This window comes from Chrysochloris asiatica, unplaced genomic scaffold (genome assembly GCF_000296735.1).
Source record: "Chrysochloris asiatica unplaced genomic scaffold, ChrAsi1.0 scaffold00091, whole genome shotgun sequence".
NCBI classification, from domain to species: domain Eukaryota; kingdom Metazoa; phylum Chordata; class Mammalia; order Afrosoricida; family Chrysochloridae; genus Chrysochloris; species Chrysochloris asiatica.
Window position 1 is genome coordinate 2351001 of NW_006408609.1, and position 22911 is coordinate 2373911.

The 22911-nt window shown below is 34.4% G+C and overlaps 1 protein-coding gene across 3 annotated transcripts in view; it reads left to right on the plus strand.

The window, feature by feature from the left end:
- Positions 1-22911, plus strand: part of ROBO1 (roundabout, axon guidance receptor, homolog 1 (Drosophila)) — a 1434915-nt gene that overhangs the window by 1278388 nt on the left and 133616 nt on the right. For 2 of the 3 annotated variants that reach the window (XM_006866439.1, XM_006866440.1), the window contains exons 7-9: positions 12923-12931; positions 17081-17205; positions 20831-21002. In XM_006866439.1, the coding sequence (XP_006866501.1) occupies positions 12923-12931; positions 17081-17205; positions 20831-21002 (306 nt within the window). The remainder of the gene's footprint in view (positions 1-12922; positions 12932-17080; positions 17206-20830; positions 21003-22911) is intronic. The other variant, XM_006866438.1, reaches the window with a different exon arrangement.

Consider the following 22911-nt stretch of genomic DNA (forward strand, 5'->3'; position numbering starts at 1 on the left):
AGATATAGATAGCTTCATCACTTAAGCTTTTAAGTCTTTTTGTCTTTTATTAAAAAGTGTTTTTCCTAAAAATACTGCCATTCACCTTTTTAATCCATTCTTATAATTCTGATCCATACTTATGCCCATTCCAAAGAGAGGTTATCGAACAGAATGAGAAAATCCTCAATGTCTTTGATATCCCATTTGAGTAAAGTTTTACTAAAGATAATACAGAAATGACTGCAAGTATACATTGACAGAGAACTTCCAGAGGTTCAAGCCAGATTCAGAAGAAAATGAGGGATATCATTGCTCATGTCTGATGGATTTTGGCTGAAAGTAGAGAGTACCAGAAAGGTGTTGACCTGTGCTTTATTGTCTATGCAAAGGCTTTCGATTGTGTGGATCACAACAAGCTATGGACAATAGTGAGAAGTATGAGTATTCCAGAACACTTAATTGAGCTCATGAGGAATCTGTACATGGACTAAGAGGCAGTTGTTAGAACAGAACATGGGAACACTGAATGGTTTAAAATCAAGAAAGGTGTGTGACAAGGTTGTATTCTTTCACTATACTTATTCAACCTGTATGCTGAGCAAATAATCCAAGAAGCTGTGTTATAGGAAGAAAACTGTGGCATCTGGATTAGAGGAAGCCTCATTAACAACCTGCGATATGCAGATGATACAACCTTGCTTCTAAAAGTAAAGAGGACCTTAAAACGTTTACTGATGAAGATCAAAGAGCATTGCCTTCACTATGGATTGCATCTCAGTATAAAGAAAACAAGAATCTTCACCACTGGACCAGTAAACAACATTCTTATCAACAGAGAACAGTTTGAAGTTGTCAAGGACTTCATTCTTCTTGGATCAACTCACAACACTCCTGAAAGTATCAGCCAAGAAATCAAATGACATATTGCATTAGGCAAATCTGCAGCAGAAAACCTTTTTAAAATGTTGAAGAGCAAAGATGTCAGCTTGAGGACTAAGGTGCACCTGACCCAAGCCATGGTATTTTCAATAACTTCATATGCATGCAAAAACTGGATAGTGAATAAGGAAGACCATAGAAGAATTGATGCTTTTGAGTTGTGGTGTCAGAGGAGAACATTGAAGGTGCCATGGGCTGTCAAAAGAACCAACAGATCTGTGTTGGAAGAAGTGCAGCCAAAGTACTCCTTGGAGGCCAGGATGGCCAAACTTTGTCTCTCATACTTCGGACACATTGTCAGTAGGGACCAGTCGCTCGAGAAGTATATCATGTTTGGTAAGATGGAGGGTCAGAGAAAAAGATGAAGACCCCCAGCGAGATGGATTGGCAGAGTGGTAGCATCAATGGGCTCAAGTGTGGCAACGATTGTATGGTTGGCCCAGAACCGGGCAGTGTTTTCGTTCTGTTGTACATAGGGTCACTATGAGTTTGTACAGACTTAATAGCACCTAAGGACAACAAGAACATGTTTCTGAAATACATTATTAGTTGTGTGCCACTGAATTGGTTCATATCCATAGCCACACTGTGTAGGTTTTCCGAGGCTATGAAACTTTACAGGAGTAGAAAGCCTCATGTTTCTCCCATGGAGTGGCTGGTAAATTTGAACCAAATACCCTGTCGTATTAGCAATTCTATCAGATTGTTAGTAGAACCCTGTCTATCTTAAAGATGAGAATATTTTTTAATTACATCCATTTAAGGATCATCGTAATTTAACAATTAATATTAAAACTAATGAATTAACAGATGAATTATGTAATCAAGAATGATTCAGTTTGTAACCTCTTCAAGAAAGTTTCTGTTCTCTGATATTTACTAACCAAGAGGCATTTGTCCTAATCAAAAACAAATAAACACATCATTGTCCAATCAACCCCCACTCATATTGACCCTAAAGAACACAGTAGAACTGCCCAATAGGACTTCTAAGGCCGCAGTCTTTATACAAGCAGACTGCCATATCATTCTTTCATGGAATGACTGGTGAGTTCACAGACTACAAACCTTTCAGTTAGCAACCGAGTGCTTAACCACTACACCACTAAGCCTCCTTTTACTAGGAGTTCTCATTTCTTAAGCTCTGGGACTTTGTTGTTGTTGTTGTTAGGTATATGGAATTAGTTCTGACTCATAGTGATCCTATGCACAATAGAACAAAACATTACTCGGTCCTGTACTATTTTCCCAATCATTGTGATGTTTGAGCCCATTAGTTCTGTCACTGGGTCAATCCATCCCATCTCATTGGGAGTCTTCCTTTTTTCTGATGACCCTCTACTTTACCAAGCATGATGTCCTTTTCCAGGGACTGGTTCTTTTTGATAGCATGTCCAAAGTACATAAGATGATTTCTTGCCATTCTGGATTCTAAGGAGCTTTCTTGCTGCACTATTTTCAAGACAGATTTATTTTTTCTTCTGACAGTTTGTAGTACTTTCAGTATTCTTTTTAACCACAATTCAAATGCATCAGCTCTTTCCTGATCTACCTTATTCATTGTCTAGTTTTGACATGCATATAAGGCAATGGAAAATACCTGGGCTTGGGTCAAATGCACCTGAGTCCTCAAAGTGACATCTTTGCTCTTCAAAATGTTAAAGAGGTCTTTTGTAGCAGATTTCCCTAATGCAGTATGTTGTTTAATTTCTTGACTGCTGCTTCCATTATCATTGATTGTGGATCCAAGTAAAATGAAATCCTTGACAACTTCAATTGTTTCTCCATTAATCATGATTTTATCTACTGGTCCATTTGTGAGGTCATTTTAATTTTTTACATTTGAGTTGTAATCCATACTGAAGATTGTATTATTTAATCTTTATCAGCAAGTGCTTAAAGTCCTCTTCACTTTCAACAAGGTTGTTTCATCTGCATATCACAGTTGTTAATGAATCTTCCTCTAATCCTGATGTTGCATTCTTCTTCATATAGTCTAGTTTAATGGATTATTTACTCAGCATACAAATTGAATAAGTATGATGAAAGGCTACAACCCTGACACCTTTCCTAATTTTAAACCATGGAGTATCCCCTTCTTCTGTTCAAACAACTGCCTCTTGGTTTATGAGCGCAATTAATTGGTATGAAGTTCCTGTTCTTCACAATGTTATCTATAGTTTGTTTTGATCCAATGTCAAATGTCTTTGCATAGGCAATAAAACACACATAAATATCTTTCTGGTAGTCTCTGCTTGCAGCCAAATTCATGTTCTGAATCCAGCTTAAATATCTGGTAGCTCCCTATGCATGCGGTTACAACCACTTTTGAATTATCTAAAGCAAAATTTTACTTCAGTATGATATTAATAATATTATTTATAATTTCCACATTCTGTTGAGTCACCTTCTTTTAATTAAAAAATTTGTAATTTATTCAAAACAAAATAATAAATATGTTAAATATCTGTATGAATTAAATACCTGTACTAATTAAATCAACTTTTGGACTCCTGGTGTGGCACTCTAGGATAAGCACTGGACTGCTAACCAAAAAGTAGGGAGTTCAAACCCACCAGTCACTCCTCAGAAACCTTATACAGGGTCTCTGTGAGTCAAAGGCATTACCAAGGCAGTAAATACAGCAGCAGTAGCTAATGGCCATGCTTTGATTCTTCTTGTAGTGATTCCATTCTCGTTTTGGAAGAAATCATCTTTCTTGCCACAATCTGGAGGAAATAAATTTAGCTCCTGAGACTCATAGTAATCTGAAAGGTCTGATAAATTTATCAGACTCTCTCTCAAGACAAGAATTTGTTCTTATTAAATGCCATTGAATGGTTTCTAACTCACAGTTTCCGAGGACCAGCTAGTAGGTTTGAACTGCCAACCATGTGGTTCAAAGTCCAGTGCTGATGCTACACACCAGGAGAGATATGACAGAATGATTTGCATCAAAATAACTGATAACAAATTATACAAAACTCCTTGTAATTATAGCTTTGAAGATAAAGTGATTTTGTAGCGTCAGATGCCTCAGTTTCTTATCTGTGTAATATGAATTTGTTCTTTCACAAATATTTATTGAGTGCCTACAACATGCCAGGCATCCTTTTCCACACAATAGGCTGCACCCACCAGTAAACATGATAAAAAGGAATGCCTGTCATTGTAGAGCTTCCACTCTAGATGGCATGAGCTGGGGAGTGGTAGGTAGGCGGAAGACAACAAAAAAGTAAATATAATATATTCAACAAGCACTATATATACTAGATGCTATTGAGTCCCTTCTGGTTAATGGTGACCTCAGAGTAGAATTGTGTTCCATAGGGTTTTTTGTTTGTTTGTTTGTTTTTTGAATAAATGTTTTACTGTGTATTGAGTGATATTTTACATGGGGAAACATTAGTTTTCATTCATTCTATCATAACTCGTTTCATTGCCTTAGTTACCATCCCATCCATGCATCAACCCCCAGCAAAAGTGTATACCCTGTATGCAGGGCACCCCCACCCCCACCCCACTGTCCTCAGCACACAGCCACTTTCCTTCTCTGGGTCTCAACTCCTCGGGCTCTCCATCTCTTCATGTCATCCTCTCTGTCTCCATCTCAGGCCTCACTACTTCTCTGGGTGGGGTCCCGCTCTCCACTCTTCTCCGTTGGTGGTCCCAGGGCCCTCTGCTCCTAGACTGAAAGGTTAGTCACTCCCCTCTTTGCTATAAAATATGCACCTGTACGCTTCAGTCCTCACAATCAGTCCTGGTAACAATTTTCACCATTGCATTACATGAGTCCCTTCTGCATTTCTTTTCATCAGCCCTTCCTAGACAGGTTGGGTACTATTCACTGGAGACTCCACTATCCTCCCTGCCCCGTGGATCTAGGTTCCCTCTTGAAAGCTTGTAAGCCAGTCACTTCTTACCTTTGTATCCCCCCCCCTATTTTGGGTGGCCAATGTTCAAGTTGCCCAACCCTTCCCACTCTTTGTATGGAGGGGATGGGAATAACTCTTGTAACCGGCAATTGTTTCCTCTTTTGGAGTCACCTTCTTTCGAATGCATACAAATGTGAATGTCTTCCAGATGGTGGTTGGCCAGGTATCTGTCTTGAAAATTTCTTGGCATAGACTAGTGAGTGCTTCCAGTACTATATGTTGTTGTTGTTGTTATGTGCCATCGAGTCGGTTCCGACCCATAGCGACCCTGTATAGGGTTTCCGAGGGTGTAAATCTTTACAGGAGTAGAAAGCCTCATCTTTCTCCCGCGGAGCAGCTGGTAGTTTCGAACCGCTGACCTTAAGGTTCGCAGCCCGATTCATAACCACTACGCTACCAGAGCTCCTTTCCAGTACTATATAAGGTTGTTAAAACATTTTGGTTGTTATTCCATCAATTTCTGGAGCTCTTGTTCACTGATATTTTCAGTCAGAGTCCTGGGGTTGCATTGTAGGAGGAGAAGCACTGGACTGCTAACCACAGGGTCATCAGCTCAAACCCACCAACCTTTTCTCAGAAACCCTATATAGGTAGGGCCGCAATAAACTGGAACCAACTCAGTGACGCTTAAAAATAAATCAACAACGTCTTCAGTCAGGTTGAACTTCTTGTTTCAGTACATCTGGTTCTGAATTATATGCTGTCTCCTGAAATGATTTAGCATTGACCATTTTTTTTTGGTACAGTGATTCTGTATTATTCTTTCCAACTTCTTTTGATACTTCTTACATCGTATGATATTTTGTCTGATGTTGCTTGGTCTTTCAACATTGCAAATCAAGGTTTACATTTTTTTCTTTCATTCTTTTACCTTAAGAAAGTCTGAGCATGTTCTTCCCTTTTGGTTTTCTAAATCCAGGTCTTTTTGCATTTTGCTGTAATATTTTACTTTGTTTTCTCAAACTGTCATTTGAAATTTTCAGTTCAGCTCTTTTTCTTCATCATTTCTTCTGTTTGCTTTAGCTAAGGTCAGCAGTTGAAACCCACCAGCTGCTTCTTGGAAACCCTATACAGGGTCCCTATGAATTAGAACCCACTCATCGACACTTAGCAACAACAGCAACTCTGTGTTTAAGATCAAATTTCAGAGTCTTTTCTGACATCCATTTTGGTCTTTTCTTTCTTTCCTGTCTTTTTAATGAACTTTGGCTTTTTTTCATGTATAATGTCATTTCACAATTTCTCAGGTCGTTAGTGTCCAACATATCAAGCATGTTTAGAATACTAAGAGTTTAGCATACTTTTATCATCTTTGACCCAAATACTGGGCACTCTTCTCCCATTATAAAATAATTATGTGGTCCATTGTTAAGAATGAAGTATCACGATATTTTGTTCACCTAGTATGAAAAAATTTGAATTTGCCACTATGTTTCAAAAATTTAGATCTCAATGTGAAATTATAAAAATCTTAACCATAATATTATGAACATGTATGCATTTTTGTAACCATCTTGGAATTTTCTGATGCCTATTGGATTTAACATGCATATGTATATAATCTGAAGAGATAATGGGGAGGTGGACATCAGAGAGATGTATCAGTTATCCTGTTTGCATATGAATTTCCATTCTCTTAAAATCATAGTGGAGAAGCACTTTAAAACTCAGCTACTCTGTTCCTTTACCAGACAGGGTTATATGTAAACTGTTGTGGCCAAATGGAAATAAATCCCATTCTTAAAGACCTCTAGAGACATCACAGTTGGCAACCAATTCATGGTTCAGTGAACTTTACTGTTAACTGCTTCTTCTCTGTATGTTCCCTAAGTCGTTCATGCTATTATTTAGGCCCATTATCTCCTTTTTGTCTAGCCTAAGTTGTTATCAAGACTGGCTGTTCCCTGTATTTATTAGACCTAATCTAATTGCGGCTCTTAAGTATCTGTTCAGCTAACTTTTTTCTTCAGATCTTAAAAAAAAACAAGCCTTCATCCAGTATGATTTTTTTCAACATTCACCATCTCTCTGACTGATTCCTTCTGAATATGATAAAATGATAGAAATGAAGATGAGTAGGTTTTTTTTTCCTTTCTCCTCTCTCTCTTTCTCTTCTTTTTCCTATTCTTCTTCCTCTTGACCTCCTTCCCTTCTTTTCTTCCTGCTTTCCATGTTTTGCTTCCTTTCTCTTTTACCTAAAGAAAAGCTGCCTTATTTTAATCATATGTAAATATTATTCTATGAACAATGTGCATTCTAAGAATACAGAGACTTCAAATTAATTTGATCAACTTGAGCTCTTTGATGTCTCATTCAAAAGAAGAAAGTCCCTTATTCTGGGTATTTGTGTTTGTGTGTGTGTGTGTGTGTGTAAGGGTAAATGCTCTCAAACATTTTAACCAACTGTTTTTTAAAGAAAACTGTCGGTCATTTGTAGAGTATCTTCATATGTTCACATATAAGATAGGTGATTTTTTTTCTTTTAGATTCACTCAACAGATACCAGAGAGTCTTCTATACTTTAAAAATATTCCAAGACCAGAAGATTGATTGAAGAGGTTAATTTCACATTTTTATGCTTGGAGAAAATTGACCAATTAGGAATTATTTAAGAATCAAACTTACTTCCCCAAATGAAAACCTTGTATGTCTGTATGCCTATACATGCAGACACTTGCACACACATCCATACACATGAGATAGCTTTAAAATGTTAGTGGAAAAAAATGAAATTGATAGAGAATGGAAAATTTCCACACACGTGTAAGGCCCCCAAATATAGTCTGCTTTTCTTGACAGACTTTCTTCTTTTTTAGAAATCAGATTTTATTTCTCTTAATACTTTACTGAGATCACCAGGCCATGAAAAATTGGAAAGAGCTTAGGCTACAAGGGAAAGAAAACAGGATTCTCCACCCCAGTTCCCCTCAGTCTTTCTTCACTGAGACTAATTTAGTCTGAAGAGGGCCTGCATTCTAAAACAATGATGGTTTGCCAGCATCTACTGTTTTTAACTCCAAGTATTCTGTCATTTCTACCTTCACCTTCACCCTGCTTCAAATTTACATCTACCTCATGAAAGTTTTTAACTTGAAGTTCAATAGAAAACTGAACTCTTCTTCTTGCACTGTTTTATCTCTGGAATATTTGACCTTGTATGATTCTTAGAGCACATTTAACCTAACTTTTAAAAGGTAGTCCCAATCTGAGATAAGAACACAGCAGATAGTGAGGGCAGGGAAGAGTGATTTGAGAGAGTTTATATTTTATACGATGCAGCCCAAAATATACACTGTAGGTGAACACATTGTGTTTCAATTCACAGTGTGTTCACCTACAGTGTGTATTTTGTCATGAAGGAATAGGGACCTTGCCATGAGCTGGAATTTTTTTATCTATACAAATTTGTGTATCTATAAAAAATGGGTGTCTAGACAAATTCCAGCTCATGCCAAAGTCCCTATTCCTTCATGTCTTTCCAGAATCCTTTTAATATAAAACACTTTAGACTTATTAGATGATATGACATAATATAGGTAAGGTTGCTATGTTAAAAAAGAAAATGAAAATAAAACCTCAGAATATATAGTCATTTAAAAAAGTCATTGTACCTACTTATTTGATATTTTTGCCTTAAAACAGGCTTTAATAAAAAATGATTTTTTCATCAGGTCTCAAAAAATTATTTTCTGTTAAAGTTAAAATAACTTTAAGTGGTGACCTGATTAAGATTGATTCACAAATTAAAAGTTATCACATTTACTTTTCTTAATAAAACACTTAAGTTTTCCAGAAGCTTTAAGTCTGTTTTGTTTCACTTATTAAATTTCCATGTGTTATTATAACTATTGCTAAATATTCTTAGAATAGTTTTATTATCATGAAGAATTCTTTAGAAGGATTTTTTACATGCATAGATGGAGTCTTGGTGTGACACAGTGGATTAACGCTCTGGACTGCAGTGTTAGTTTGAACCACAAGGTTAGCAGTTCAAGTTCACCAGCCACTCCTCGGAAACCCTATACAGAGTCGCTATGGTTCGGAACCAACTTGACAGTACTTGACAATGACAACAACAAAGAGAGTAATACTTTTAGATTTAACAATTTGTAATAGCTTCAATATAAAATCACATATATTTTGTCTTATTGTCTATGTTGTTATTGTTGTTAAATGTGGTTGAGTTGGTTCTGACTCATAGTGACCCTGTATAGAACTGGCTGGTGAGTTTGAACCATCAACCTTTTAGTTCAAACCAACCTTACAGTACATTGCTTTATCCCACAGCGCCACACATAGTTCTCCCCAAACTAACTGAAGTAGGAAGGTTTGTACAGTATGCTGAATTTAGTCAGGAAATGTGGATACTAGTCCCTGGTTAGCCATCTGTAACCTTGAGGAAGTTACTTAACTATTTGGTTCCTCTTGTGTGAACAGGATAGATGTTAAGTTCACTTCAAGCTCTAACATTTTATGGTTTTATTGTTTTATTAGAGATAGAGACAGGCAAGCTTTTCCTCTTTAGTAGTGAGATGAGAGAGTTGGATAGATGTGTTCCAAGTCTTGAAAGTAGAATGAAATCGAGTCCAAAAGAATGATGGTGAGGGTAGGAGGTGAGCCATCCATGTGCAGGGAGCTTTAGGGGATAATGAATGAACAAGATCAACTCTGCTTTTCTGTCATTCTTTCTGGATGTATGCCACTGGGCAGTAATGCACATTGCCTTCTTTATTGAAAGGTCACTGTTTTACAGATGGAATAAAAACCCTTTGTATTGACCCTTAGAGAAATGTGAAAAAGGAGGAAAATATGACAGACTTAGAGAATCTGCTATCATTTCTTCAAAAGAAATTAAGGGATGATCATTTACTTCAAGAGAGTAAAAGAATTTTATGTGGAGAGTACTATGGCATTTATTTACTAAGATAAATGAAAATAGGTTTAAATTGTGACTAGCAGGGTTTCATTTAGATAAAAGGATTCTTTTCCTGATTGCTGTGGTTGTTAAAAACTTGAATGATCATTCAAGATAGGAATCTCTCAGAAGTCTCTGATGTTTTAGGAGTATTTGTTAGATGATGTTCTTTGATAACTTTAAGGTCTTTAATAGACCATAAACTGTATTATTATTTGCTGTTTATATGATATACAAATGCATAAGCTTGCACTTTTAAGCTAATATAAAAATTCTACTCCTAATGGTTAATTAATGAAAAAAAATACCTATAAATAATGTGGGACATTTTTAAACAATCTATTTTCCAGGAATTTGCTAGTCCCAGTATGGCACTATAGAAAAAGCACTGGGCTCCTTGGAAACCCTATACAGGGTCACTATGAGTTGGAACCAGCTTGACACTTAACAACAATAACAACAACATATTGAATACTTTGGAAATATTTAAGAAATTTAGAATTACTAAAAACTATGACTAGAAAGTATTTAGGAGTCATGTCTCTCATCTTCTGATGTTAAAATTTAAATGTCAACCTGATACAAACTCTTGACAACCTCATGTGTGTCAGCATAGAACTGTGCTCCATAAAGTTTTCCATGCTTGGTTTTTAGTAGATCAGTAGGCTTCCTTCAAAGGTACTGCTAGGTATACTTGAACTTCCAACCATTCTGTTAGCATCACCTAGTAACTTTTTGCATAACCAAATAAGCCTTACTTTTACTACTTAATCTAATGAGATCTGATTTATATTTACTGATTACCCTAAAATATAATTCCATGATTTTTTTCAAAGCAAAACCAGCTAACACTATTATTTTTGTTGTTATGTGCCGTGGAGTCAGTTCCGACTTATAGCAACCCTGTACAGGGTTTCCAAGGCTGTAAATCTTTATGGGAGCAGAAAGTCTCATCTTTCTCCTGCGGAACCACAAGGTCAGCTGATAGTTTCGAACTACTGACCTTGTGGTTTGCAGCCCAATTCGTAACCACTACGCTACCAGAGCTCCTTAACACTGTTATACTATACTTAAATTTAGTGTTTTTCTTGGATTTTCTAAATAATTTTTCATATCATTTTTTAAAAAACATCATTTTTGAAGTATCAAGAAATTTAACTTTTTCTTACCATACCCTTTTTCATATTGGAATCTGGATAGAATAGTTGGTGATGCTATAAAAATTATAAATGAATGTTGTTGTTGTTAAGTGCCGTCGAGTCGGTTCCGACCCATAGCGACCCTGTACAGGGTTTCCGAGGGTGTAAATCTTTACGGGAGTAGAAAGCCTCATCTTTCTCCCGCGGAGCAGCTGGGAGTTTCGAACCGCTGACCTTAAGGTTCGCAGCCCGATTCGTAACCACTACGCTACCAGAGCTCCTTTTATAAATGAATAAGCCTAAGTAAATAAGGGACATGTGCATTTTAAACTTTTCTAATCTGAGAGAAAGAAAATATATGCTAATGTTGGCTTATTTAGAGAGAGAGAAAAAAAAAAAACACATTTCAGTCACTTTGAAGGGAATTTAAAATGTGTTTCTGAGTTACCTTTGAATTTCATATATATGATAGCAACATTCAAGAGTATCTTTATTTTGTGTCTTTACTTTATATCTTTATTTTTTATCTGTGCCCCTTCTTATCAGCAGTTCTTGATTTTGTTCATTTAGTTAAATGATAGGATTGTGTACCTAGTATAAATACTTTTGACTTGCTGAAAGATATGGGAGTAATTTATTTGAATAAAATATATGTAAGTATATGCTAGGCTATTATGAAAATGTTCTGTATTTGACACTAATTGCCTTTATTTCAAAAAATGAAGAGAGAAACAAAATAATTGTTTCAACTATTTAAAATATTTATGACTTGTTCTTTCTGTATTAAAATGTCCAGTACTTCACCATTGAAAAAAGGTAATATAAATGTGATTTATAAATAGGATTATAAGTTGTCTCTATCTTTATAATTCATCTACATTGTTTTTTTATATGTGTTCTCAATTAAAAATATGTAAGAAATTTTATGTAGTACCTTTTAATGATCTTGCTATTCAATTTATAATCATTTACCAGTAGTATAGGCATTAATTGGATTCTTTTCAGCAATGCAGAATCCCAATCCTTCAACCTCACCAATGGAATCAGAATCTGTATTTTAATCAGATTGCTGGTGATCTATGTACATTCCGTTTAAGAAGCACTGAATATTATTGTCAGGCTGAACCTTTAAAATATTAATCCAATAGTGATTAAGATACGTGATTTTAATTTCTAATATAACATTGCGGTTATTGAATGACACCAAGTCATTTCTGACTCATAGTGACCTTGTATAGTGATTCCAAGGAGCAGCTGCTGGGTTTGAACTGACAACCTTATTGTTCGAAGTCAACTGCTTATCCAGCAGCACCACACCAGGAGTCTAATAAAGCATTGTTGTTAAGTGATGTTAAGTCAGTTCTTACTTATACTGACCCTCTCTAGGGTTTCCACGGAGCAGCTCATAAGATTGAACCGCTGACCTTGTGGTTCAAACCAACCTTGTAGTTCAGGACAACCTTGTAGTTCAAGTGCCACACTTGAACTCTGATATAGCACTGTTGTTGTTGTTAGTGCTATCAAGTCAGTTCCGACCCATAGAGCTCCAAGGAACAGCTGGTAATCTTGAATCACCAACCTTGAGGTTCAAACCAACTTTGCAGTCTAGTGCATTAACCCACAGTGCCATACTAGGACTCCTATATATATATATCATTAGTAGCTAAGATTTACAGTGCTACGAAGCCCATATATGTACTTTTCTTACTTTGTCATCTAGTAGCAGAATACAGTCATTGAAAAATGTTTATAGTTGTCATTCATTATAGATCTGCCATTTAATCATGCTATATTTTTAAGATTCATTTCTAATTTTTTTCTTAAATTATCCATAGTACTTAAAATGCTAATAAATATTCATTCATGGACAGTATTTATGAGTCATATATCCAAATATTAATGTATTCTTTCTTTTATTTTTAAGATCATTGTCAAATCTTATTACTCTTTTGGTTTATGCATCTTTATTTTTATTTATTCCATGTTTTCTTTTTTGTTTTGTTTTGTTTTAGTTGGGTCTGGTAAGTTGACATTTTATTGGCCATCTTCTAATCACCGTGTCACTGTGACTGGAACTTCTCTTCCCCTTTCCATCCATACCCTTCTATGTCCTTCAACCAATCAGCCTCCATGTTTCACTTGTCATTGGCCACAAAGACAGACTGCACAGAATAAAGTCTGCAGGAAGTATGGGTAACTGTGACAAAGAGTAAAGGTAATGGGGTTGCTAACTTTATGTCTAATTAAATGATCTGTCATCTGCATCCATTTATTTCTTCACTTCTTACTTTTAAAGTAAGTGATTTAAAAAAGTGATTGGACGATATCTCAGCAAAGTACTAGTACACTTAATATATATTAAAATATTAATTAACTAATAAAATTAATAATAATTTATGTTTTATATATATACACAAAAAAATAGATCCCCCAGAGAACAATTTTTTGCTTGTTGGTTTTGCCTGTTATTTTCACAAATTCATGTGTGTCTCTTGAGTTTTTTAGCTACAAATATTGTTGAGCAATTGTCATTAAAAGTATCTCTGGTGAATAGCCTTATAATTATGGCTGTTTGCGCTCATTTTCATTTCTATATGTTAGATTCATTTCATTTTATGTAAGAAATAATCATATAATATTTCAAAAGTTCATCCAAATTTGCTGTGAGAAATCAATGCCCTCATCTAAATAACGAGCCACCAAGTTTCTAAGAACTTGGATGATCAGAAACTTGGGAAGGTCCTTTCACTTTTTCATGTTGCTTGGTAACCATTCTGGGAAGATTTTGTATGAGTCTGTTAAGTGTATGCCAGAAAATGACTTTGAATGTAAAATGATTGACCTCATTTATCTTTAAGTTTAAAAATTACATAAATATTTTAAAAACAACATTTTAGGCTAATACAAATAGCTTGAATTGTTAAGTAATGGTTAATGCGATAACTAGCTATTTGAAAAAAATGTCTTCCAATTGTATATATCATACATATAGAAATATAGATGGAATTAAACTGAATAGAAAACTTAAGACATAAAAGTGTAGGGTGAAAATAGAGTTGAACTATTTATGTTAACTTGCATAGGGTCAGCCATTTTAAATAACCACTCAAAAGACAAAAAAAACTTAAAGGAAATCATTGAAATATTTTATACATAAAGTAAATTATTGATACAATAACAAAAATGCCTAGACATACTAGAAATATTATTGATGAAATAAAATATTTATTTTTATTTATAACAAATATGAGGATTGTATAAAAATTTAGCCTATCAATAGTTCTTAGAAATATAAAAGAAAATATGCCATGCACATCAACACAAAACTCACAACACAGAATATCAAAGATTAAGAAATATTGAGATAAATGCTAGCTTTATTATACTTGTTAAATACTCTAGATCTTTACATTTTCTCTGACCCTGCATCTTTATTCTAGGTGATAACTTTTAATGCACTTGGTGAGAAAGATAATTTAACCACAGTTTTCAATAGTGAAAATTAGAAACAATCTAAATTTTTAAAAATAGGAATTGGTTACATAATGAAAAATAATCTGTGTATACATTATTAAGGACTCATTAAATTTATACTTTCAAGAAATTTAAAAATAGAATCATCTAATTTTCATGGTACAAATATGAGTGGCTTTACCCTTTTTTATTTTTTGTTTACATTTTTCCAAATCTTCCAGATTTATGTATATGTAATTTTAAAAGATTACACCAAAATTCAAAATTATTCCAAAATACTATCATAGAAATCAAGTGTGTGCATATTATACATGGCCTTCTCATCCTAGGTAGATAAATGATGTATTGATCAATAGAGGCATCCTTGACCCATTCATTATTTTTTTCTCATAGAAATATCTACATTTCATATTTAGCATATATGGATAAAAGTGTTTTGTTTTTTTAAAGATATGTTTCTGATATTTTGTGGCTGATGCCACCGTTGATATTGGCTCAAGAATATGTAATAAATTCATTTCTAGACAAATATCCTGTGTGGAAGAATTGCTTCAGGATAAATGTAGTTAGCATCGGGGTTTGTATCCCTCTTTCCAAAATAAGTCTTTGAGGTTTGAGGAAAGTTGGCAATTTATAAAAGAAATGTAGATTCTGGCCCATGTTATTAGACATGCTTTTGAGATTTAGGAAATAGACCACCCGAAGTTTTTACTTGACTAAGTGGTTTGAGCATTTATATTTTCCTATTCAAAGTCTGTATATTGGAAAGTCATATTTTCCCTTTCATTTAATTAATCATTTGGTTTTCTTTCATTGAAACAAACCAAACTTTTTTTCTGAATTATTTTATTATTCAGACAAACCTCTTTCAATTTGAGGGTCTGATTTCTATGTCAAATATTTCAATCCTTAACTAAGAAATTGAGTGCTCCTCTGTGTGTGTACTAGAGGAAAATCCTCAAGCGATGATGCATATGCCTATTATTATACCTGGATAATGACAGTGTTTGCTACATTCATGAGTAAACCACTCAATTACAATCACAGCTTTTTAAAAAAAATTATAAGCTAGAACTTTAGCGTTACTAAATTGATCCTAAACTGTATCCTCTAACTTCATATTTTCTTCCCTGTAAGTTATAGGACAGTGGAAGGTATTTGACCTGATTTTTCAGATCTCCTATAATTTTATAGTCAAATAGTATAATTTCTACTAACCCTCAATAAAATGGGGGTTTAGAAGAAAGCACACTAATCTAGAAGTTAGGAAACTTAATTGCTTTCTTCAGCGTTGCCACCATATAATTTTAGGCAAGTCTTATTTTTTTTTAATTCTTTATTTGAAAATGAATAAAAGGGCATTTTATATTTTAATTTATAGGCAATGAGCATATATCTTAAGTGATTTTAATATTTAAATATGACCTTATATCCAAATCAAATAGTTAGAGTAAGGTATGTGTATGAATGTGTGTATGTATGTATATTTTCCAGGGAATCTTAAGTAAGAGAAAAATATACTTTCAAGTACTGTTCAAGTTAAAAAGTACCTTCAAGACCTTCATTAACAAAGAAATCATATCCTTTTAGGCAGAGTAGTGGCATTTATGATTAATAGACATAAGTTGAATATAAGTTTTGGTTTATATTCACTTCATGGCATTACCTAAGTGTCTGACCTAAGTAACCAAAGAATCTTTTAAAGCTGAGGTTAGAAATAATGGAAAAACTTTTAAAAAGTGGATTAGAAGAAAGCTGTCTTCTTAAAATGTTAAATGTCTGGCTTCAATCTGAACTGAGGCAGGAGTGAAGAATAATTAGGTGCTTCAGACAGCTGATAAGAAATGAATTTGAAAAGTGTAAACAGTTAAGTAAAAAGGCTTAGATTCAGTACACAGTTTTCCAAGCACAAGAAACAGCCCCAAACAGGCTTTTATTATTTTTTTCCAGGGGTCGCTCCATCAGCACACCTAACATTTTCAGCTGCCATTGCTCTCGATGTAACTGACACAATTTTCTGACACTGTATTTACTGCTGGATGAAGTGGCCATTTAAGTCTGTATAAATCAAACAGTTTGGACAAAGCTGGCAGTATTTATAATGTCAGGATGAGCAGATGTTTCAAATTTGCCTTCATTTCCATATATATTCTGTTTGAACATGCCCTTGCCTATGTAAATGAAGGAGGCATTAGACTCTACTATTGCTTTAAATTCACTTCTATTCACGTAATTGGACTGAAGATTCTAAATGGTTATAATTTGCATGGTAGCATTTCAGGAGCTTTTGAGTTAAATTAAAGCAATTTTAGAACCTGTCTACTTAAGGAGGTCCATGATTAAAGTCCATTCACCCTTAAGCAGCTGTAAATGAAAAAAGATAATACTTATTCATACAATTTTAGGTATATTTTGAATGTAAAGGGTCAGATTGTAACTCAAGAGTTCTTTCTAATATGAAGGTTGATCTTAGAAGGTCAGACAATAAAATCCTCTTCATAAAACAACTCTACTCTGTCAATAAATAAGCCCTTAACAATTTAGTTTCAAATTAAGAAAGAGCATTGATAACATGATGTACTGTAGTGCATAACATGTATAAAATACAGGCAGCATTTGGAATATTACTACATTGTCTCAATTAGGAAAATAACCTGATGCTTTTGAGCCACTGTAATTTGTTTCTTTTCCTGTAGAACCTCCACATTTTGTTGTAAAACCCCGGGACCAGGTTGTTGCCATGGGACGAACTGTAACTTTTCAGTGTGAAGCAACCGGAAACCCTCAACCAGCTATTTTTTGGAGGAGAGAGGGTAGTCAGGTATGACTTTTTCTCCTTTTTTTTTTTATTAGCAACAATAAATTCCAGATATAGGAAAAGTAAAATTGGTATACAAGGGGACTTCAAAAATTTTGTGGAAAAATTCCATTCTCTTTTTGTACCATTTTCTACCAACTTTTTTGAAACACCTTCATATTTTGTAGTCATATAACTATGACATTAGAACTGAGAAAACTCTGGGTACCTTATAAAATTTTATCAGTGAGAAAGAGAAACTTCTCTTCATTGTTCATTCAGTGCCTTTAGTATACAGGGTATTATGTAAACTATTTTGCTTATTGTATAGATTTTACACAAATTCAACTACACAAAGATGAGCAAACCTATTCTATTTTCTCAATACAATGTAATTGCTTATCATTTCTCATCTTCAGGTTATCTGAAATTATACTGGTGTTTAGGTGGCTATGTATAGTAGAGTTGGTTCTTACTCATAGCTACCCTACATAGAGTTTCTGAGGCTGGAAATCTTTATGGGAGCAGAAAACCTCAACTTTCTCTTACAGAATGGCTGATAGTTTTGAGCAGCTGACATTGAGGTTAGTAGCCCAAATCATAACCAGTATGCTACCAGAGTTCCTTGGAATTATACTCGGGGCATTCAAAATGTTCATGGAAAATGGATTTAAAAACCTGAAGTTTTTCTAAGAACTTTTTTGAAGTCCCCTCTTATGTTAAAAGAAATCATGCATATTGAAAACAGAAATGATAATTATTCAGTGTGAGTTCTCTGTAAGCATCAGTATTCTAAAGTGTCTTCAGTGTTATCAAACTATATAAAATTATCTTTAACATAGTTGCCTTGGTAACTATATTCCAATTCTTTGGGCATTATTACATATAATCACCATGTACAACAAAACTCTACATGCTAACATTTTATAAACTAGCATTTTCTATTCTATACACTGAAGCTATGGATTCCTGATACAGCACTGTAGGATCAGTGTTGGACTATGAACCAAAAGGTTGGCAGTTCAAACCCATCAGCTGCTCCTCGGAAACTCTGTACAGAATCACTATGAGTCAGAATTGACTTGACAGCACTTAACAATAACACACTGAAACTAAAGAATATAGATGTATGCACTTTTTTTTTAGATGTATGCACTTTTACAAACTCTAGCATCACTGTTGACGATTAGTTAACTTTTTTCTTATACAGTTTTAATATAAAAATGTTGTTGTGTTAAGTGCCATCAAGGCAGTTTTGACTCCTAGTGACCCTGTGTAGGGTTTCTGAGGAGCAGCTGGTGGATTTGAACCACTAACCTTGTGGTTCGCAGTCCATTGCTGAGCCTACAGCTCTACACTAGGAGTCTACTATAAAAATAGTCCACTTTAAATATTTTTGCCATTTGTTTTCTTTTAATAACTTTTATTTTTTAACAGAAACAAAGGAAGCCAAATCTATTACCTTCAAGTCCATCCTAACCCATAGTGTCCTTATACAACAGAAAAGAACTGCCCCCACAGGGTTTCTAGAGTTGTAAGTCTCAATGGAAATAGACTCTCATAGAGTAGTTAGTGAGTTTGAACCTTCAACCTTTCGATTAGCAGTCAAGCACATCAGGGCACAATTCCCTTCTTGTACCTTTACTTATTTCTAATACTGGAGTCCTGGTGTGGTGCTGCAGGTCAATACTCTGGAATTCAAGGTCAGTTTGGACTGCAAGGTCAGTGAGTGGTTCAAGCTCACTCCTTCGAAACTCTATGAAAGGCCGCTATGGGTTGGAACTGACTCAACGGCACTTAACAACAGCAACAACAACAATTTCTAATACTTGATTTTTAAAAAAATACCTCATTCATTTTTAATGTAATCATTCTTATTTTTTTGTTAAATCGACCTTATTTTATGCCTTAGCTTCTAATGATGTGCTCTTACAAACAATATGCAGCTAATTTAGTGACTATTGTCATTGTTGTTAAGTACCATCAAGTTGTCTCTGGCTCATAGTGACCCTTTATAGAGTTTCTGAGGAGCAGCTAATGGGTTTTAGCTGCCAATCTTGTGGTTTGCATTCCAGTGCTGACCCTGCAGCGCCACACCAGGAGTCCAACCTAATAATATGTAATAGCATGCGCCATCAAGTTCACTTTTATTTTCATATTGGTAGGTAAATATTAACTTAATGGTGGTATGTAGGCTATATTTGAGTTCATATTTTAGTGTCTTGGTTGATTTCAACACATTCCATTTGGTCTCAAAGCACTAAATTTGCTGAATAGCAGGAATTTAATTACAGAAAAGAACAAAATGTTTACTTAGAACAACTAGAATTGGATATGCAATACAAAAGAAAACCTGTAAAACTATAATAATGTAAATGTACTATAAGTCTTGTTATTGTTGCTAAGTGTCTTCTTGTTGGATCCAACTCAATAGCAAACTACCCTATATAGGGTTTTCAAGGAGCAGTCGGTGGCTTTGAACCACTGACCTTATGGTTAATAGCCCATTGCATATCCTGCAATTGCATGCTGGGATTGCTAAATTCTTATTGTTGCCCTTATTGTTAAGTACTCTAAAATGACCCCATAGTACACTGTTTTAATTGTAAGACATTTGTAGCATAAAATATTATCACATCTTTTCTTTTCTTTAAATTTTCTTGTATTTAAGACAACTTTCTGTAGGAATACAATTCCATTATTAATTCTTAAGATTTTGTATTTGAATTTCAAATGAAAAAAGCTACATGACAGATATTTCACAATTTAACAAATAATTTAAAGAATTATAAAATATGTAATGATTCACATCTGATACTGAAGATTTATAAATGATGGCTAATTTTTTGTTATGATGCCACATGGTATATTCCAACTTAATTACATTTTCTAAGAATGTATTGAAATCTCTGGTAGAGTAATATTTATGAGGTGAGCTGCAAACCTCAAGGTCAGCAGTTCGAAACTACCAGCCATTCCATGGGAGAAAGATGAGGCTTTCTGATCCTGTAACGATTTACGGCCTCGGAAACCTTATACAGCAGCATCACCATGAGTCGGAACTGACTCCATGGCACATAACCACCATCACCATCATATATTAAAGTTATTGATGTTTGTAATCCTGATAGTCATATATATCTGTATCTACATATGTATGAACCAATGCTTTTTCTTTGTTTTGGTCAAATATGTAAAACTGTTTAGTGCCGTTTAGTGCTAGATCTACTAGTGACTGAATACTGATAGTTATGAAAAAATATACCAATATTTAGAATTTATTTAAATTTACAAGAGAGTCTAACAATAATGATGTTGTTGTTGTTAAGCATAATGGAGTCAGTTCAAATTCATAACAGCCCTGTTTGGGGTTTATGACGAGCGGCTGGTGAGTTTGAATGGTGACCTTACAATTAGTAGTCCAGTGCTGATCCTTCGGCACACACCAGGATTCCTGTAGTCATATAAAGTCATGCCATTAAACCTGCATTATATATATTTGCGTGTGATCATCAAAATAGATAAATAATGAAGTCATATTTAGCTTATAAAAGTATGTGTTCATATGCATATTTGTAAGTGTATGCCAAAACATTGGAACCTTGAAACTAACCAATTTTTTTCTTTCCTCCCAAATTGGGGTTTTTAGAATCTGCTTTTCTCATATCAGCCACCACAGTCATCCAGCCGGTTTTCTGTCTCCCAGACTGGTGACCTCACTATTACTAATGTCCAGCGATCTGATGTTGGTTATTATATCTGCCAGACTTTAAATGTTGCTGGAAGTATCATCACAAAAGCTTATTTAGAAGTTACTGATGGTAAAGTATCACATTTTATTTTAAAATATCCAATTTAATATAGGGTCTAAAGAACGTGCCAGTAGATATATTTATTTCCAAGTTTATGTCTGTCCCTACAGCTATTTTATTGTAAAGCAGAAAAGGATTAAATTCAAAATTCTTGTTTTCATTTAGCTATACTATGACATCAAGTGTAAGAATCATAAAAGTGTAGCAGTTTTCAAAGGAAAAGTTTATACCAAATAATTGTACATGAGAATGATTCAGTATTTTGGAAAACAAAAAGTTATTTTCTATTCTCTTAGTGCAAATTACATCCCTTTTCTTCCCACCAAATTAAAGAGTTATAATGAATTGCTTATAAATCCAAAATCCAATTTATAAGTCATTATATACTTTGTTTAGTAATACAATTTTATTCTGTTTATTAACTTACCTAAGTATGATTAATTAATGCCAAAGACCAAGTGAAGGAGAAAATTCCCCAAACATAAAATTGAGAGTAGGCATGAATTGAGAAGTAAACACGGGAGCGAAGAAAACATACATATACACATACTACACACATACCCTCCCTCCCAACATACACACACATAAACAAGTAAGGAATCCTTTCAAATTAAAAATCCAAATCATTGTAGTGGGTAAAGGATTTGTCACTTCTAAACACAAATTCATTGGTGTGATCAGAATTTTTTTTCAGTCTTAATTACAAAATGTAGAAGACAGGAGGAAGCTACATCAGGAATAAAAGAAGAGAAACAAGAATAAAAAGAGAGGATAGCTACAGGCTTTCTGTCAGCTCGATCTCTCTCTCTCTTTAAACTTCAGATAATGATTTAAGTATTCTATATAATTGCAGTTGCTTCCTTAGTCAGAAACCACAGAGTAGTCTTTGACTCCTCACCCTTATCTGTGTATGTCCATTCACTCATCTTTTGAATCCATCAAATTGTCTTCACCTCCATTACAACTTTTAGCCCTTGTCATCTAGTGTCTGAAAATTTAACCACCCTTACGTCTTATCTCCTCCCTTGTTACAGCTCCATATTATTGCTGGAATGATTTATTTTTCCTCTAGAACCCTTTTCCCTACTTTGTAAAATGAAGTATAAAATAATGCTGGAAAATATGCAGTGTAAACTAATATAGCTTGATGATTTTATTCATGCAGTGATCACCCAGATCAAGATCTGGAGTACCTCCAGTACCACGGAAAGTTCCCATGCTTGTCTTTCTAGTTAATAAGGTTCTTCCTGCCAAAAGTAATCACTCTTCAGACTTTCATCACCATTGATTAGTTTTGCCTGTCCTTGAAACTCAGGAAAATGAAATCGTACAGTATATAATCTTTTGTGTATGACTTAGTTTGCTTAACATAATATATGTGAAATTCATCTTTTTTGTATATTCCAGTAGTAAGATTGTGTAGTATTTTAATTTATTGCAGTGTAGTATCCTATTTTAGAAATAGTTAATTTTATAAATTTAATGTACTGTTGGAAGCTATACCACTGGTTATTTATTTTATTTTATAAACAATATACTACACAGTATATCTACTCTCCTGTTGATATAATATATTGTATTTTGGACTTTTATGAATACGTGAATATACCTGTAAATATCTGTCAGTGGCAAAAGATTGAATGATGCAGAAAGCATCAAAAGAAAATGGAAGACCAGAGCTTTCTGATGGGACATATTCCCACTTGAAAGTACATGCATACAAGCCTGGAGTTGCTAGAGCAACAGAAGTTACTTCTTTTTTTTTAATGTTTTATTGTGAATTATATGGTAGTTTATATGGGGGAACTTTAATTTTACATTCATTCCATAGTATATCATCTCATTGCCATGGTACCAGTCCCCTCCATGCATCATCAACCACCCAAAGGGTATATCCCAGAAACCCGCCCCCTACGCT